The following is a 20,323-nucleotide window of genomic DNA, read 5'->3' on the forward strand; positions in this document are numbered from 1 at the left end:
TAGGATTTGAATTTTCAAAAAACCTTTCTTAGCGTTGCCTAGTTGCCTACATCATAATAGCTATCTGCATGCCAAATTTCAGCTCGATCCTTCCAGTGATTTGAGCTGTGCGTTGATAGATCAGTCAGTCAGTCAGTTTTAATTTTGTTACAGATTATAAGAAATATGAACTAAGTACTTATTTTAGCAATTTAATAAAAAAATATGCAAAAATATTTTTAAAATATTTTGGAATCATTGATTATCTCTCACAGACCGCCGCGCCAAACCTTTCTAATAGGACGGCAATTTAATAAACATTTCCTTGCAACTTTCATATCAGTAGATGATGAAAAGATAAGCTTTTAGAGCTGAAGTCAAATATACTTGACAACCTGTTGTTAAAGGCTTTCCCGTATTAAGAGGATGAGCAATATAAACAAAAGCACAAGGCGCGCGTCCGGTGTCGTCGCGGACGCATCTCACAGCTTACGCGCATTTGTAAAGAGCTCGCTCGTTTTGCGAAAAAAAAGGGGTTGTGAACGTATTGATATTTACTTTTTTGTTATTTTGGGTATGTTGAATTTCTTATCTATAGGTACTTCTATACTAATAAATAGAATTGAAGTGTCTGTCCGTAATTTCGAAGTAACTGGTATTATGTAAGTATTTTTTTTTCAGAACAAAGTCTCCTCCTATTACATCATGATAAGGGCTGCAGAGGTGAGTGAAAGTGATAATAATATGTTTTTCATCTCACTCGCTCGTAAAGAATCCCTTTGCCCTTTGAAATCTGCATGAAAAGTGGTAATTTTGTACGCTAGCGGTCAAAGTGCGAGTTGAAATTCGAATGTGACGAACTGTGGTCTATGGTTGGCGTACCTTATTACTTTTTTTTTCTATTAAAAATACCACGTCAAGTAGGTATTAAGTGACCCGTGGGAACTTTTATTTTTATTACTTAAATTAAATTAAATAATTCATTTTATTAATTTAATACTCTATTTTTATTTAATTAAACTAAACATAATACCTACCTTCTCCGTTTTAGCTTTATTGAGTCTAAATATATAAAAGGAAAAGGTGACTGACTGATCTATCAACGCTCAAACTACTGGACGGATCGGGCTGAAATTTGGCATGCAAATAGGCAGACTAAGAAAGAATTTTTGAAAATTCAACCTCTAAGGGGGTGAAATAGGGGGTTGAAATTTGTGTAGTCCACGCGGACGAAGTCGCGAGCATAAGCTAGTCCCGACTAATATTATTAAACGCAAAAGTTTGTATGTGTGTGTGTGTGTGTGTGTGTCTGTTTGTTACTCCTTCACGCAAAAACTACTGGACGGATTTGGCTGAAATTTGGAATGAAGATAGATTATACCCTGGATTAACACATAGGCTACTTTTTATTCCGGAAAATCAAAGAGATCCCGCGGGATTTTGAAAAACGTAAATCCACGCGGACGAAGTCGCGGGCATCAGCTAGTAAACAATATAATGAAGTTCGTTGAATTATGACAATGTTTTTTTTGTTCTAAGAATTTTAAATTTGAATTCTGAACGCACCCGAATAAAAACTTTATTCATATAAAGAATCTTCTTGAATTAGAAAAGTAGTCCATGGTCTACCTACTGCAGCGAACGACTCAATGAACAAATTTTCATTTAGTTTTCATTATTACCTTTTACAGACATGCGCGTGTCCAATACGCGAAATCGGGCCCTCAATGACGGGCTCATGTTCCAGTCAATTCTTTCTGTTCATGAGCATCTTGGAGTCCTTTATCAACGGCAGATGCGACCTCGCCGACCCCTGCAACCGTGTGACGGATATAGGCGTACCAGACGACAGCTACGATTTTGTGGTTGTTGGAGGTGGTACCGCAGGATCTGTGGTCGCTGCAAGGCTTTCGGAAAATCCTCAGTGGAAGGTGTGGTTTTGAAATCTTGAGATGGCAATGAGTTTGGAATCTTTATATACTTACCTACCTACTTATAAGTGGTGAGGTTGGAGATGTCGCGGAAATATATCTCTTCCATAAACAAAGTGCGGCATTCGTTATTGTAGGTAATATTAAGTAGGTATGTAGCGTTATCCGATTACCTAAAATTTTATCGTAGCCCTCCAGTATTTCAATGGCAAATTATGTATTAAGGTAGGACCTATGGTAAAATGAGATACAAAATATAACCTTTAAGTTCATCTTGTTATACTTAGACCTAAATTGGTGCTACGAGCTCTGATATTAGAATGCTTCAATATGTTGATATTTCTCACGCTATTCAGGTACGTGACTATGATACAGGTAGGTCTCTGATACGCGACTACATACGCATCCTTTAAAACATCTGAACAATAAGACAATTTAACAACAATCTGAATTCTGACCTTAACCATGACTAATTTTAAAAGCAAATCAGGCATGTAGTAAATATGCGATAGTATAGTTTTACCAAACTGTGATAGCCTAGTGGTTAGGACGTCCGCCTTCTAATCGGAGATCGGGGGTTCGATCCCGGGCACGAACCTCTAACTTTTCGGAGTTATGTGCGTTTTTGTTAATTAAATATGACTTGCTTTAACGGTGAAGGTAAACATCGTGAGGAGACCTAAATGCCTGAGAGTTCTCCATAATGTTCTCAAAGGTGTGTGAAGTCTACCAATCCGCACATAGCCAGCGTGATAGACTATGGCCAAAACTCTTGTCACTCTGAGAAAAAACACGTTCTCTGTAGTGAGCCGGCGATGGGTTGATCATGATGATAGTATTACCACAGCAAGTATAAAGAGAGAGTAGTCCGATGCCTCTGATCTCGTGGTAAATGACGACCACGACAACCCTTCAAGTCAAATCAAGTCAAATGATTTATTCAAAATAGGTAATAAATTACTCTTTTTGATGGTCAGATGTTGGATTTGTAAGATATAGTGGTGATAATTATTACGCAAACTTAAAAACTAAAGCTACGAGGGTTCCAAACGAGCCCAGGTCTGAGAAGAGCCCACAACAAACGACACCCCTTCGACATACTAAGCGCGATACTACGCGGTACCCTCAAGAGGTTTTGCTATATCAGGCAGTAGGCAGATAATAATTTAAGGCTTTTATTTTTGAAAATTCTTTGACAATTTATTTCTATAAATCCAGGTGTTGCTGATAGAAGCTGGGGGAGATGAGCCAATACCATCGTCGGTGCCTGCTTGGATGACTGCGTACTGGGGTCAAAAGGACACTGATTGGAATTACTCCACGGTGCCTCAAGAGAAAGCCTGCCTCGATAGCGGTGGTGTATGTTCCTGGCATAGAGGAAAGATGCTCGGTATGCATATATTATTCTAGAGGACTAAATATTTTAGTCCTTAACTATGATCTCACCATTTTGGTTGGTTGGTAAGAGATGATACAATCTAAGACGGAAGCGAGCTAATCTGGTAGAGGTATTATTAATAGTGTAGTTAGAGCCGTGATAGCCTAGTGATCAGGACATCAACCCCCTATTCGGGAGGTCGGGGGTTCGATCCCGGGCCTCTAACTTTTCTTAGTTATGTCCGTTTTACGCAATTAAATATTACTTGCTTTACCAGTGAAGGAAAACATATGCATTGTGAAGAAACCTTCCCACCAGACCAGGCGGGATTCGCTATCTCAGTGTCTAATATTGAATGATAGCCACCGAGCTTATTTGACCGAAACCAATAATTTAGAAATTGTTGTCAAGAAACCTAATCTGTTCTTCTTCTTTCACTTGCTTCACCAATGCACATTTTGGTCTGCATATGAGTTTGCCTATTTATTTACAGGTGGTTGTTCAGTTATTAACGGTATGATGTACATGCGTGGTAACCCCACCGATTACGACGGCTGGGCGGTCAACGGTGCAGCTGGCTGGTCTTGGCTTGAAGTATTACCATACTTCTTGAAGAGTGAAGACAACAGAGAGATTGGCAACATTGTATCTGGACAGTATCATAACGTTGGTGGACCTTTGCCAGTGCAGCGGGTAAGTTTTTTAATAAGTACCTACAATTAGAGCTATCCCTTATACCTTTTTAGTACCCCTGAACTTGTTTTAAATTATTTTTGCCCCAATCTCATAATTTCTGCCATAATTAATGAGAATGGCTAAAAAAACTTTATTGCACACCAAAATGAGAGAAAACAATATAGGTACCTACCTACTTAATGCCCAAAAAATAGGTAGCATGAAAAAAGCCTTATTGCTGTAAGCAATCTCTCCCAGGCAACCCTTGGCTACAGGGGAAAAAAACAGAACCTGGTTTCCAAGTTTGTTTAGGATGGTCATAACTACTTCCTCTTTTCTCTGATTTCCAGCCATTATACGGTAAATAAACGGTACCTAATAAAAAGGTAGTATTATGGATTGTGTTTTGTTCATACAATAGTAGGTATACCTACACGTGAAGAATATGTAGGTAAATTATTGTTAACTACTAAATTAGTATAATATATTTTTCTTTCAACCTTGTTAGTATCACGTAGACACACGTATCTGCATCATTTATGCGAATGCTATCTTGCGAAATGGTGGTAAAACAAACCTGTTGCGCAAAAAATAAAAAACAAAATTAGGTGAAAGACATTATTTCGATTCTTGTCCGACTAAACTTTCTGAATCTAATTAGTCGCCGTGAAAGTGACACTAAATTTCTTTCGTACATAAATGTACACGTAAGTAGTATGTATTCTTTCCATACACGTCACGGATACTCTGGTAAAATAAAATATAAAGTGGAATACAAAAAATTAAAACCAACGTTGATCTACTCTATATTGTTGCAGTTCAAACACGCACCAAGATTCGCCCATGATGTAGTGTCTGCTAGCATTGAAATGGGTTACCCACCTACTAGTGATCTCAACGGAGAAACAGGAACTGGCTTCACTATCGCGCAGACACTTAACGAGTGAGTGTAGCTTAAACATCGGTGTGGCTCTTGGATTTAATGTGACGAAATATAAAATACGAATACGAAATATTCTATTGCTGGATTTTCACTATTGTTACAAGTATAGTCTAAACCAATGAGTCATGATTATATCCCAAAATTCGTACTCTAAAATTTAATTTTAAATTATTCACGTACATATTATCTATCTTCTAAATATCACTCACTCACTGACTGACTGACTGACTTATCACGAAATCTCAGAACTATAAAGCCTAAGAACTATAAACTATAAAAGTGAAAGGGGGGCTCGAAGGTTGTATGAAAGTCCTATGTTTTCGAAGTTGAACATTGAAAGGTAGGTTCTTTCTAGTTTCTAGGGGGTAGGTATCAGATAAGAAAGGATCTAACTAAATTCTCATAAGGGGATGACATGGGGGTTGAAAAGTTAAGTATACGAAAATCCTATGTTTTTGAAGTTAGACATTTATGTAAATTGGCATTTAGGTATTCTGGGTTCCGTGCCTTAAGGTGAGACTGAGGAGAAACCAGAAATTTTACGCGGACGAAGTCGCGGGCATTTGCTAGTACATATAAAAGGTAAAGCTGACTGACTGAATGACTGACTGGCTGACTGATCTATCAATATCAATATCATCTACAGGACGGATCGGGCTGAAATTCGACATGCAGATAGCTATTTTGACGTACACATCCGCTAAGAGATGATTTTTGAAAATTCAACTCCTAAGGGGTTAAAAGAGGGGTTTGAAATTTGTGTGGTCCACGCAGACCAAGTCGCGAGCATAAGCTAGTATACCTATTTATAAATCTTTTAAAAATTACAGTAATGGTTCGAGATACAGCACAGCACGAGCGTATCTTCGTCCAGCATCCAAGCGAGAAAACTTACACATTTTACTGAACGCGGAAGGTTCAAGAGTTATAGTTGACCCGATCACCAAGAAGGTGACTGGCATGGAATATATCAAGGACGGCCAAAAGAACATAGTGGGAGTCAATAAAGAAGTAAGTCTAGAATATGTTCGTCCATATCCATTGTGCTTTAGCTTCTGGGGCAATAGGGTACGCTGTGGTCTTATAAAAGTCAGAAGTCCTAAATTAGGCTCAGGTTTGGTCTAGTGGGTCTTGGGAGGTTTTGGCCGTAGCTAATTTACACTTGCCAGTAATGCTATGGTTCCAGCAATAACAAATTATATATTACAATCCGGTACGATGTTCTGAAGCTGTGGTTAGGACGTCCGCCTTCTAATCGGAGGTCGGGGGTTCGATCCCGGGTACTCACCTCTAACTTTTCAGTCATGCGCGTTTTAAATAATAACACTTGCTTTAACGGTGAAGGAATAAGTCGTTTTCTGCATGCCTGAGAGTTCTCCATAATGTTCTCAAAGGTGTGTGAAGTCTACCAATCCGCACATGGCTAGCGTGGTAGACTATGGCTAAAATCCTGCTCACTCTGAGAGGAGACCTGTGCACTGTAGTGAGCCGGCTATGGGTTGACCATGATGATGATGAAGTAGTTCTTCCTTTCCACACTCTCAACAAAGGATGTATCGCTACTACTTGCCTTTGCATCGCACGAGGCATTGCAGACAAAGGCAGGCTATGGCTTCTATATTCGAATAATAACACTTTTACTCCACTTTTTATCCATTAATTTTCTTCCTTTACAGGTGGTTTTATCTGGGGGAACAATAAATTCCCCAAAAGTTCTCCTGCTCTCTGGTATTGGACCAAAGGATACTCTAGAACAATTTAACATTCCTGTAATCGCAGATTTGCCAGGAGTAGGACAGAACCTTCACAATCATGTGGGGATAAAGTTAGAGTTCACGCTTACAAAAGAACCTGACGTGAACGAACTGTCTTGGGAAAGTGCTATGGAATACATGCTGAAAAGGCAGGGGCCTCTGTCTAGCACTGGGTTGTCGCAGGTATGTCTGAACTTATTATAAGTTTTAGGCAGTCTATTGTAGCAGTAAGTATTTTTTACGTTTATTTGAGCTGTAGAACCCCGGCGAGGTGCTTTGAAAAAACAGTCGTAAAGTCAAATTCTTATTTTTATGTCAATTTATCTAAGGCCGTTTATAGTTAGGTACATAGAGATAGGTTAGGTATCATAACCCGCAGTACGTGGCGCAGACGAACACTTGACACAGGGCACGGATGAAAAATAGGTACGGTCTACCTACTTCTACTTGAAACGCTCGTATACGTCGTTTAAAGTAAGTTTATATTATGTTTCTTGTAGGAATTTTTACTCTCCGCGGTCTTGTGCCACTTATATTCACCGTCTCCTTGCGATTCATTATGAATCGGTCACCTAGTGTGGCGTGTACGGTCTTTTTAACCGACTTCCAAAAAGGAGGTGGTTTTTAGGGTTCCGTACCTCAAAAGGAAAAACAGAACCCTTATAGGATCACTTTGTTGTCTATCTGGTCTGTCGGTCTGTCAAGAAACCTACAGGGTACTTCCCGTTGACCTTGAATCATAAAATTATTGGCAGGTAGGTAAGTCTCATAGCAGACATTCGGGGAAAAATCTAAAACCGTGAATTTGGGGTTACATCACACAAAAAAATATTAAATTTTGGTCATAAACAAATATTGCTATTTTCAACTTTCAAAGTAAGATAACTATATCAAGTGGGGTATCATATTATGAAAGGGCTTCACTTGTGCATTCTAAAACAAATTTTTATTTATTTTTATGCATAATAGTTTTTGATTTATCGTGCAAAAAGTTGAAAAAATACGACTGCAGTACGGAACCCTCAGTGCGCGAGTCTGACTCGCATTTGGCCGGTTTTTTTTAAATGTATGTACAATGATTTTTTCGAGGTTTCTGGTCAGATTTGCAATATTTTTTATCAACAGGGGATGTTTACGTGGTGGTCCCATAAAAATTTCTGGATCCAGCTTCTTAATCCTGATGCTGCAGGGTTACTGCCCGCCTAAGTTATCAAGATTCAGGAAGTGTTCATAGTGTCAGTGAATTATTAATGTTGTAGGTACTTGCAATTCACGAAGGTGAGTGAACTTGACTTGTAATTACGTCGTATACAACGACATTACGTACGTGTGCGTGCATGTCGGACCAATCAGTCGCGAGTCAGCGCTCGCAAACGCACACATTTACTGTACCTTACGTATACCGATACGACTTAAACACAAGCATGAGTAACTCGCCTTGCTGAAATGCAAGAACTATACCAAGCAACGATTTTATGCATTTTTCATTTGTTCATTTATGAACTCCAAGTCCCAATTCCTCAACCCTGATGATGTAGGGTACAGCAATCCTAAACTATAGTGATTCAGGAACTGCGGATGATACAATATTATTTTTGGTTCCAAGCATAGGCGAGATAGAGATGTATGTACCTATATTGTGTGTATGAAGTCGGGCGAGCATAATAAAATAAACTAGAAATCAAAGCGTGAGGCTCGTCCGACCTCGACATACATACACGTGTAGAAACAAAAGGTATATTTTACTTTGTAGTGGGTTTTGGAAGTCGGTTTTTTAACATTTTTTTAAATCGCTAATTATGTCTTTTGTAAATTCAATTGTGATTTGTATGCATAGCTAACGGGTAAAGTGAACTCACGCTTGGCAGCCGCGGATGGAAGAAGTCCAGATGTGCAGTTCTTCTTCGACGGCTACTCCGCCGCTTGTGGGGATGGCTCAGTTGGAGATCCCGAGACTCTTTCTGACGAGAGCAACAAAAGAACTTTTAAGTAAGTTTGTAATTCAAAGGCCATTTTGAGGCGTTTTTTGAAGTTCGAGTTGCATCTATACACAGGTGCGCAACGGACGTGTTTGTGTTTGTGCAAAGTAAATCTTGTGCGGCATGTAACTATATTATGATTGTCACTATTTACGAGAGTATGAGTAATAATGGAAGTAAAACTGTATATAAATGAATTTTTCACGTTTATTCAAAACAAAATAGATTTAATTGATGAGTTGAGCATTATATAAATATGTGAAAGAAAATAGAAAGGTCTGCACTGGTTTGAAAAATGTGTGATAAAATAAGATTTATCTTGCTTGTATATATAACTTGTAGGTTTGACCGGGCACAAATAAATATCAGGTACAATTCCCGACTGGAGAGTTTGGAAAATCTAAATATAACAAAAGTAAAAGCTGACTGACTGATTGACTGACTGTCTGACTGACTGACTGGCTGACAAAACCCAAACTACTGGATGGATCAGGCTGAAATTTGGCATGCAGATAGCTATTATGACGTAGACATCCGCTAAGAAAGCCCAACACCCAACCAGCAAAGCCGTACTGCTATAGAGTTAAGTTTTCCGGTACGATGCTGCCCAGCACCATAACGAAATCTCAGGCAAGCTTTTACTTGTTATCGAACAAAAAGAAAATATAGAGTTGGCCAAATGTGTAATTATGCGACGCAATGTTTTTCATAACAGCAATTTATTCAACAGTATATCCGTCATAGCTGTGCAGCCTCGGAGCCGCGGCTACCTCACGCTGGAGTCCACAGACCCGCAGCAGCCTCCGAAGCTGCAACCGAACTACTTTCTCGAGGAGCATGAGTTGGACGTCATTGTAGATGGCGCGAGAATTGCTTACCGTCTCGCCAATACTACGGTATGCTTGCTTGAATTATTGTGGTCCTCTAAAAATTGTGAAGGAAAACATTGTGAAGGAACCTACCTGCTGAAGTTGTTCATAATGTCTTCAAAGGTGTATGAAGTCTGCCATTCCGTACTTGGTCAGCGTAGTGCACTGTGACCTAAACCAGAATTAGAATTTTGAGAGGAGGTCCTGACAGGAGGCTCGCAGTAGTGGGCCCACTATTATAGACCGAATGATTGCTGTCATCATTTTTGGGTTTCCAAATCTTTATCATCAGCCTATTCATATTCCGTTGCTGGAAAAAGGGCTCTCTTTCTTTTCGAACGAGTATAGAATAGACCCTCCTCCACACAGCTCAAGTTAGGGCTGGCACAACAAGCTAGATTGACCAAGACTTGAACGTTGAACCTTGCGGTGCTATGGCCTAGGCCATCAAAGATTTTTTTAGTAGACGTAGCTAATTAATTCAAAAGGAGACTAATCCAGCAAGGCTTTAGAACCAGTGTATCTAACACCATGCCCATTATTGATCACTTGAACATTGCATATTTTTTTGTGTACTTCTATAAAAACCTAGTTACCTACTTACTTTTTATTACTTACCTAATCTTTGCAGATTTTACGCGAGAAATATGGCACGCAACCAACAGAAGGCTATGGTTCCGAATGCCCCGGCGGCGGGCTCAACCCCACTGACGAGTTCTTCAAGTGTTTGGCCAAATTGCACACCGCTCCGGAGAACCATCAGGTTGGCACGTGCAAGATGGGAGCTGCGGATGATCCCATGGCTGTAGTTGATCCGCAACTGAAGGTTTACGGCATTGAAGGTGAGTTGTTGGCGGTATTTGCCCTGCATTGGCCATAATGACTACTTTTATTGATCAAACTATTTTCGGTGAAGGAAAACATTCCGTAATAAAAAGGAAAATCTACTTATGCGTGACAATAAGGGGAGAGCATAAGACATATATGTAGCAGTTGTTTCCTACGCTTAAAATAAATAAAATTTAATTATGTATGGACTTAAAATTGGGATCATTTTGGGCTTGGAATACTTTTATGGCGGAAATCACAACTTGCCAAATCTAGCTGATCACAGCATTGGATACTTGAGTAGATCTTTAGCGTTGGATGTAAAGTGGTGAGCCCTATTTTATTCGGTGTTATAGTTTCTGGTATAACCTCACCTAATATTTCCAGGTCTTCGTGTGGCAGATGCATCAATAATACCTACTGTGGTATCTGGCAACACTGCAGGGCCGGTTGTGATGATTGGCGAACGTGCCGCGGAGTTTGTTATCACCAAATATCAGAAGCAGCTAAGGGACTTGTATGGCGAAAACACCATCATTAGCTAGTGATAGCGATTATTCTGCGTCCAATGATAGGTTTGTAACTTGATCGTCAAAATAAACGTCCGTTTATGCGAGACCGTAGCTTCCTTTAGAGCGTTTTTGAGTAAAATTAGGCATACTTCCAAAACAACTAAATTACCTCTTTCTTTGTCCAAAGCAGTTCCCGTACTTACACGTTGCATTAAACCTTTTCAGGTGGAACAAACAACAATTCAGACAACGACAAGTGGGACAAGCGTTGGAAACCCTGGGACAAGCACTAGGACGACTCACAATGGGACAAGCCACATGATCACCCTAACCAGCACGTCGAATAGCATACGAAAAAAAGCCAACCAGAGGCCACAGCATCCCACATAAAATAGTCTGAATTATATCATTTTTAGTTCATGTTTAATTTTATTTTTTACCTAAAAATGTACTCATAAGAATCCTATTAAGAAAGCTTAGAGTCACTCAGCAGGCGATGTGGAGCAGGAGAGCTATGCTTGGAGTTTCTCTGCGTGATCGAATCAGAAATGAGGAGATCCGTAGGAGAACCAGAGTAACCGACATAGTTCAGCGAGTTTTTAGGGTTCTGTACCGCAAAAGGAACAACGAAACCCTTATAGGATCACTTTTTGTCTGTCTGTCTGTCTGTCAAGAAACCTACAGGGTACTTCCCGTTGACCTAGAATCATGAAATTTGGCAGGTAGCTAGGTCTTATAGCAGACATTAGGGGAAAAATCTGAAAATCGTGAATTTGTGGTTACATCACAAGTAAAGAATTAAAATGTGTTCATGAACAAATATTGCTATTTTCGACTTTCAAAGTAAGTTTGCTATACCAAGTGGGGTGTCATATGAAAGGGCTTTACCTGTACATTCTAAAACAGATTTTTATTTATTTTTAGGCCTTTTATTAGGTAGTTTTTGATGTATCGTGCAAAATGTCGATAAAATACGATTGTAGTATGGAACCCTCAGTGCGCGAGTCTGACTCGCACTTGGCCGGTTTTTAGAATACTACAATCTGTTGTATGCGATGCGTGCGATGCGGAACTGTGGACGCTTACTTTAATAGGAGAGTTGCCCTCATGTCCCATAGACAAGCCTATAGAAAATAGTTGATCGGAAAATCGCTCGAGCTTATCTAAATTTTCATAAGGATGTAAGAGACAGTAAGTGCGTTTTCAACATAACAAGCAAGCAAGTAAGTAGGTTTATACGAATATGCGTAGCGGACGCTTCTTTCAACGTTCGCGCCTGTGAGCACGCGCTTGTTTTGCGAAAATAAGATACGCTTTTGTGAACATAATTTACTTATAATTTTTTTTCAATATTATGGTTATTATTTGCATTAATGTATAGTGGTGTAAAATCTTAACCTGATACTTTTTATTTGATTTTATTAATGAAACTTTTTATATTAGGTATACCGTATATGTATTTATATAAGTAGGTAGGTACGTAGGTAGCCCTAATCTTAAAAATTACTTTCTACATAATTATCATAAAATATTTAAATGAAAAATAAAACCTTGTATTTAAGTAATATTTAACTTAATTCCAGATACAGTATAATCGTGAAAATCAAAAAGTCTGATGTTAAAAGTAAACATTCAGTTTTTTCTTCCAGAACAAAGTGGAATTTAGATACATCATGATGAGGACTGCAAGGGTAAGTAAAAGTCATAAATTAAGAAAGCACCAAAGTATTTCTTACTTTGTTTAGTACGCGACAGGTTAAGCGTCACCCGCGCTCGTCCGCACTCAGCGCGGGAGCTGTGCGGGTGTGTGGGGCGTTCCCTTCCCGATTACCACCTCGACCTGTCGCGTACTATGATTATTTTTTAATTTAAAGTAGTGCTACTGAACTTGTAGCTTGTACAAGGTCTAGTCATTCAAGTTACACAAGAAACAATGACTGTACTTAACCCTACTCCTACCTAAGGTCATAGACCCTAAGGTAAGTAAGGTACAGTCTATTTATAAGTGCCTTCGAACACCTTGCTAATAAAGCCGCACTACCTGTTGCCTTCCACGCTGAGTTAATTGAAGTGAAAACTTATCTAGGCGCGTTGGGTGGTTTTAGGATGGGAAAAACTTCAAGGTCGCGTCATCGACATGCTAATGTTAAAAAGTTGTGTAGGTATAAGTGCTTGGAGTGCTGAGAAATGTAAAAACTAAACTTATGTTCATGGTTTTAATTTACAAATTATGAAATTTTAATTTCTGATCTGATCTAGATGTACTACAATAATTTGAAAAAAAAAACGCTGTTATTTCATAGTTATAAGTTTTCGCTTCTGTCGGCAGTCCCCACTGACTGCCCATTCCCTTTTTGTTATCAAAATATAACGCTGCGTATCGGGTCCTCTCTCCTCCGTAGGTATTATGCGCTGGACCAAAAGGTGCCAGGCGAGTTTATGTGGTCTGCTGTAGCGAACAACTCAATGGACGACTTTTCTGCAATTAGGTAACTCTTTTACAGGATTACCCATGTCCAATACCCGAAATTGGACCTTCAATAACGAGCTCATGCGCCAGCCAGTTTTTTTTGTTCATGAGCATCTTGGAGTCCTACGTCAACAGCAGAGGCGACCTCGCCGGCTACCGTGTGAAGGACAGAGGTGTACCAGATGACAGCTACGACTTCGTAGTTATTGGAGGTGGTACCGCTGGATCTCTTATTGCTAAGAGGCTCTCTGAAAATGAACAGTGGAAGGTATGTCTTTTGAAACTCAAGATGGCGTGCTTTAGGACGCGGTCTATACAGTAGTGATGAGATGAGAACGTCATGTCTCCTCCGCAAACGAAGTATAGCGTTTCATTATATCGAAGTCCTCATTACTTGGATGCCATATTATTTAGGTAGAACCTGTGATAAGTCTGGCACAGAATATATTTTACGTATCATCACTGCAATACTATATGTGTTTGTTTGTTGGTTTATTGGTTTGTTGCTTTGTCCTTCAATGACGTCGCAACGGATCGAAGTGATTCTTTGCATGGATATAGTTAAAGATCTGGAGAGTGACATAGGCTACTTTTACACCTTCCAATTAAGTAATCCATTTTTAATTTTATAAATCCAGGTGTTGCTGATAGAAGCTGGGGGAGACGAGCCCACACCAGCGGTAGTGCCTGCTTGGCTGAAGGCGTACCGTGGTCGCAATGAGACTGATTGGAATTACTCCACGGTGCCTCAAGAGAAAGCCTGCCTCGATAGCGGTGGTGTATGTTCCTGGTCTAAAGGGAAGATGCTCGGTACGCTACCTACTCAATATTTAGTGTTCCGTATCTCAAATGGAATAAAGGAACCCTTATAGGATCACTTCGTTGTCTGTATGTCCGTTTCTCGTGTCTGTCAAGAAAACCTACAGGGTACTTCCCGTTGACCTAGAATCATGAAATTTGGCAGGTAGGTAGGTTTTATAGCACAAGTAAATGAATAAATCCGAAAACCGTGAATTTGTGGTTGCATCTCAAAAAAAATAATGAAGAACATGGTCATGAACAAATAGTTTGTATTTTAAATTTCCAAACTAAGATGACTATACCAATTGGGGTAAGTATCATAGGAAAATGCTTGTACAATCTAAAACAGTTTTTTTATTTGTATTTATGTTTAATAGTTTGTGATTTATCGTGCAAAATGCCGAAAAAATTACCCGAGTACGGAACCTTCGGTGCGCAAGTCTGACTCGCACTTGGCCGGTTTTTTTCAATTGCAGACAATTACATAGTTAGCTCTTGGCTGTGATATCACCAGTTGTGCTATCTAACATGGAAGTGGATTAACGTGGAAATAGGTTTTATTTTAAATAAAAATGGCGAGCAAACGAGCAGGCAGGTTACCTAATGCTAAGTGATTACCGCCACCCATGAACACTAGAGCAGCACCAGAGGAAACGCCAATGTGCTGCAGGCCTTTACTTGGGTATGGCAGTATTTATTAAATCCATACCCCTAATCAGTTGCTGCGCGGCATCGTACTGGAACTCTAAATCACTTGGCGGCATGGCGTTGCCGGTAGGGGATACTTAGCTACGGCCGAAACCACCAGACCAGAGAAATTATTCTAAACTAGCTGATGTTCGCGACCTCGTCCGCGTTGATTTAGGTTTTTGATAATGATCTTAAACCATTGTCATCAAACATTCCCAATAAAATACTGTCTTCCAGTTGCTTCACTAATAAGTATTATGTTTGTGTGTATGTGAGTTTGGTTTTTGATTACAGGTGGTTCTTCCGCAATTAACGATATGATGTACATGCGCGGTAACCCCGCTGACTACGACGGCTGGGCGGCCAATGGCGCTACTGGCTGGTCTTGGTCTGAAGTGTTTCCATACTTCATGAGTACTGAAGTCAACTTAGAGATTGACTCTAACGGCATATCTGAAGAGTATCATTCTTTTGAAGGAGGTATGCCAGTGCAGCGGGTAAGATTACAGGGTTTTAGCGTTCTAACCTCACAATAGAAAAACCGTCAAAGGCGAGTTGGACTCGCACACGAAGGGACGAAACCCTTGCAAATCCGCATCGTTTGGTAAAATGAAATTTAAGGAGGCTTCATTGTACTTACTAGGTCTGTACAATATAGAGGTCGTTGGGACTTTGGGAGAATTCAGGAAAAATAAAACCAACATAGGTACCTACCTACTCTATATTTTTCAGTTCAACTACGCACCAAGATTCGCCCATGATGTAGTGTCTGCTAGCATTGAAATGGGTTACCCACCTACTAGTGATCTCAACGGAAAAACAGGAACTGGCTTCACTATCGCGCAGGCCTATACCGAGTGAGTAGGGCTTGGATTTATCGTGACGAAAAATATTATGAAAAAAAACCAGCATGTGTTGTGGGTTTTTTACTTAATAAGTAGTCAATAACCTCATGAGTCCCGAATAATCATTTATTCCAGAAATAATAGTGCTCTTAATGGTCTTCAATTCACGTTCAGTATTCGTAAATCTTTTAAAATTACAGAGATGGTGCGAGATGTAGCACAGCCAAATGGTATCTTCGGTCGTATGTGTATCCAGCGTTCAAGAAAAAAAACTTGCACATTTTGCTGAACGCGGAGGGTTCAAGAGTTATAGTTGATTCGTCTACTAAGAAGGTGACTGGTGTAGAATACATCAAAAATTGTCAAAAGAAGATAGTGGGAGTCAATAAAGAAGTAAGCCCAGTAGATTTTAAGCCAGCTAGATACGTCACACTTTACAGAATACGCTAGTTCGTAATTCATATACTAATTCTTACTTCTCATGAATTATGTTAATAAATAAACAAGACGAATCTAATGAGGCATCATTTATCAATTGAGCCGTTCAGTAGTTTCAAGCGTACATAGGAACGGACATACATACATACAGGTCAAACACATAACCCTCTTTTGGGCTCTGCCGCAGTCGGGTAAAAAGAATGTGTAGCGCACGCATTCTTTTTACCCGACTGCGGCCGACTGTGGTTCTAAAAAAGTCAAAAGTCTTGAATTGGATTTCTGTTTCCATTCATTTCAGAATTGGCTCAAGTCTGATCTAGGGGGAAGTATTTGCCACGATTCCGGTAAAAACAATCAATTTTACAATCCGGTAGGATAATAATTTGCCATTCACAGTTCTTCCAGATTTCAGCGCTCCTAACTTAGACTAAAGTATACTTATCGCTACTAATTTTTCATAAAGAACTATGGTATCGCACGAGGCATTGTATATACAAAGCCTAGCTAACTTTTATCATGAAATACATAATATATTGCTTTACCTTTCATTATTGTTTTTCCTTCACAGGTGGTTTTATCTGGAGGTACAATAAACTCTCCCAAAATTCTTCTCCTCTCTGGTATTGGACCAAAGGAAACTCTGGAGCAATTCAACATACCTGTAATCAAAGACCTACCAGGAGTAGGACAGAACCTTCATGACCATGTGGGGGTGACGTTAGAGTTCACGCTTACAAAAGAACCTGATGTACCTGAGCTTTCTTGGGCAAGTGCTATGGAGTACTTACTGGGAGGGCAGGGGCCTCTCTCTGGTACTGGGTTGTCACAGGTATGTCTCAATATTATATTACAATTATTTTTAGACAGACTATATAGACGTACTTTAGAATGAGCTGTAGGCTGTAGCACCTTGACATGGTATTTTGAATATAGAATCGTAAACTCAAATTCTTACCTATTTTATATGTCAATTTTGTAAGACACTGAGCCCGCAGCGAATGGCGAAGATGTACATAGCGCACGGCACGTAAGAATAGGTACTTCGTGTAACAATACGAGATGAGACCTCTATTCAAAACTTTCGTACGTCTCTCAAAGTAACGTCTACACAAGTCTCTTGTACAGAAATTAGTTTGATACCATTTTGTTCAGTTAGTAGGGCATGTAATAATCTATTTAAGTAAATCGTCAATTAAATCTTTTGTAAATTGTGATTTGTATGCATAGCTAACAGGTAAAGTGAACTCACGCTTGGCAACAGCGGGTGGGAGCCATCCAGATGTGCAGTTCTACTTCGACGGTTACTCCGCCGCTTGTGGGGATGGCTCAGTTCGAGATGCTGAGACTCTTGCTGATGAGAGCAACAAAAGAACTGTTAAGTAAGTATTCAAACTCAAACTCAAATTATTTATTCAGAATTGATAAAATTTTACACTTCCTGATTGTCAATTTTTTTTTATTTCTAAGATGATATGATATTATAGTGGTGATAATTAATATGTAGTTAAAACTAAAGCTACGAGGGTTCCAAACGCGCCCAGGTCTGAGAAGAGCCCACAACAAACTCAGCCGGGTATTCTTTTTATTATCACTAAATGTATTCCATTTTGAGGTATTTCTAACTTAATATTTTTCTACATCATCACACGTCTGGTATAGAAAGCTCTGCACTGGTTTTGAAAGTTGTGTGATAGATGAATGTTTTTAGTTTTAACCGGTTACAATTATACTTTGTAATTAATAAAGCTTTCCGGTACACTTAAAGTTACCATGCATCATTATTATTAGACGAAATCGCAGTCAAATTCTTACTGGAAGTTTGACAAAATTAATTATGTGATGCAATATTTCTCTTAACAGCAATTTATTCAACAGTATATCCGCCATAGCTCTGCAGCCTCGGAGCCGCGGCTACCTCACGCTGGAGTCCACAGACCCGCAGCAGCCTCCGAAGCTGCAACCGAACTACTTCCTCGACGAGCATGAGCTGGACGTCGTTGTAGATGCTGCGAGAATTGCTTACCGTATCGCCAATACTACGGTGGGTATGCTTGCTTGAATTATTGCAGTCCTCTGGAGGTTGTGATTATAACCAGAGCAATTAGTTGCACTTAATTGGTTGAATTTATGGTTTTGGCTGCAAGCCAGCGTTCCTGAAATATTTACTTATCTAGCTTACTTAGCTTATTTTTTGCAGATTTTGCGCGAGAAATATGGCATGCAACCAACAGAAGGCTATGGTTCCGAATGCCCCGGCGGCGGGCCCAACCCCACTGACGAGTTCTTCAAGTGTTTGGCCAAATGGCACACCACTCCGGGGAACAATCAGGTTGGCACGTGCAAGATGGGAGCTGCGGACGATCCCATGGCTGTAGTTGATCCGCAACTCAAGGTTTACGGCATTGACGGTGAGTTGATGACGTTCTTAGGTCCACCCTGGAAACGATTCTGCTATATTCATCACACTATTTTCGGTGAAGAAAAACATTCTATAAAAAGGAAATAAAGCTTGTGAGGTACAAGGGATCATCTATAGGAGTGGTTTCCTGCGCTTAAAATATATATTTTTATTAATCTACGGATTTTATCTTTGGGATTCTTTTATGCATGGAATATCTTTTATAAAGGAAATCGCAACTCGCCAAATCTAGCTGATGTATTTTATGTTCCTAAGGTTGGAGGGTCCCTAATTTAGTCTAATTTAGATGTTTAAGTCCCTGGTATAACTTGTATTAATATTTCCAGGTCTGCGTGTGGCAGATGCGTCAATAATACCCACTGCGGTATCTGGGAACACTGCAGCGCCAGTCGTGATGATCGGCGAACGTGCCGCGGAATTCCTCATCGCCAATTATAAGCAACAGGGAGACCAGTTTGAAGATAACACACCACCATCTAGTGATGTCCAATGATAGGTTTGTTACTTGAGTGGTAAAACAAACAAAAAAACCCCCGTTTACGCGACACTAGCTTTCTATACAGCGTTTTTGAGCAAAAGTAGAGCATATCTTCCTCTTATGCAATACAAAGCAACTAAGTATATTACTTCATCATGGGCCTGTGTATGCACTTTTCTTAAAACACTATCTATATATCAATATCCCAAAAACGGGCATTTTCGCCATAGTTATTTAGTGGTCATTTGATAGCTCTTGATCTCCCTTACAGCCTCTCTATAATGTTTTCAAATGTGTGTGAAGTCCGCAATAGGCCAGCGTGGTAACTGGTAGCCGATGGCCAAAACCCTTCTCACTCTGAGAGGAGACCTGTGCTCTGTAGCCGGCGATGGGTTGATTATGATGATGATGACAGCCTCTCAACGGGCTCGTGACGTTCTACCAAGCAACCTGTTACTAAATTACCCCTCAAATTCTTCCTTTGCGGATGCTAGGATCTACATATATTACAGTAGAACTTCTAGATAATAACGGCCAGTAGCGAAGTGGCGATCAGACTCTGCTTTTTCGGTGTGAATCTACTCTTGGGCTGCGGCCAACAATTTGCGTTTGCACGTATAGACAATCCATTTCACCAGAGATCCAATGACTGATCCATTTCGTAGTGCAGAGTCCACGACTACAAATTGTGATAGATTAATCAATAATCATGTACAAGAGCCAATTTCTGAAGCTATTAAATAATTTTCAGGCGGAACAACAATCATTAAGACGACTCACAATGGTAGGTACAAGAAGCTACACAACCACCCCAACCAGCAGATTTATTGGCACACGAAAAACAACGGCAACCAAAGGCCATACCATCCCACATAAAATTAATTATATTACAAATCTTGTTTCATTTTTAATTTTATTTTTCCTAATTTATCATCCTAATTCATGCCAAATTTCAGCGCGATCCGTCCAGTAGTTTGAGCTGTACGTTGATAGATCAGTCAGTCAGTCCTTTTCCTTTTATATGTATAGAATAAGTAAGTATTAGTAATATAATAATGGGCATATTGTACCTATATGCTGTAATGTAGGTACTTATACATCGATTATAGATTTACCTTGACCTTGACAGTGACTGGGTTTTAATGAGAACGCGGTCACCGTACCGGTAGTTCACTCTGGTCATTGACCGGTACGGGTGTACAGGTCATCCATATCGGTTTCCATATCAGCAGATGTTGAAAAGTTAACTTTTAGCGCTGTAGTAAGAGGTTGATCAATATTAACAATAATTATGGTGTATAGGTATTACTTATCATAGCAGCTACGCGTGCTTT

At 39.7% G+C, this 20,323-nt stretch overlaps 2 protein-coding genes across 2 annotated transcripts; both read left to right on the forward strand.

The window, feature by feature from the left end:
• Positions 1-601: 601 nt before the first annotated feature.
• LOC117985248 (glucose dehydrogenase [FAD, quinone]-like) lies at positions 602-11,268 on the forward strand. The gene is made up of 12 exons (XM_034971939.2): positions 602-702; positions 1,671-1,910; positions 3,129-3,300; positions 3,782-3,981; positions 4,782-4,906; positions 5,737-5,917; positions 6,583-6,843; positions 8,498-8,649; positions 9,370-9,535; positions 10,140-10,350; positions 10,724-10,911; positions 11,074-11,268. Exons 1-11 carry the CDS (start codon positions 685-687, stop codon positions 10,879-10,881), a joined length of 1,884 nt encoding a protein of 627 aa, XP_034827830.2. The 5' UTR covers positions 602-684; the 3' UTR covers positions 10,882-10,911; positions 11,074-11,268.
• Positions 11,162-19,846, forward strand: LOC117985249 (glucose dehydrogenase [FAD, quinone]-like). The gene is made up of 13 exons (XM_034971940.2): positions 11,162-11,242; positions 12,498-12,539; positions 13,353-13,586; positions 13,957-14,128; positions 15,104-15,306; positions 15,542-15,666; positions 15,855-16,047; positions 16,661-16,921; positions 17,320-17,471; positions 17,968-18,133; positions 18,290-18,500; positions 18,838-19,007; positions 19,741-19,846. The coding sequence occupies exons 2-12, from the start codon at positions 12,522-12,524 to the stop codon at positions 19,002-19,004; spliced, it is 1,902 nt and encodes a 633-aa protein (XP_034827831.2). The 5' UTR covers positions 11,162-11,242; positions 12,498-12,521; the 3' UTR covers positions 19,005-19,007; positions 19,741-19,846.
• Positions 19,847-20,323: the final 477 nt, after the last annotated feature.

The sequence above is a fragment of the Maniola hyperantus genome, chromosome 9 (genome assembly GCF_902806685.2).
Source record: "Maniola hyperantus chromosome 9, iAphHyp1.2, whole genome shotgun sequence".
NCBI lineage: Eukaryota > Metazoa > Arthropoda > Insecta > Lepidoptera > Nymphalidae > Maniola > Maniola hyperantus.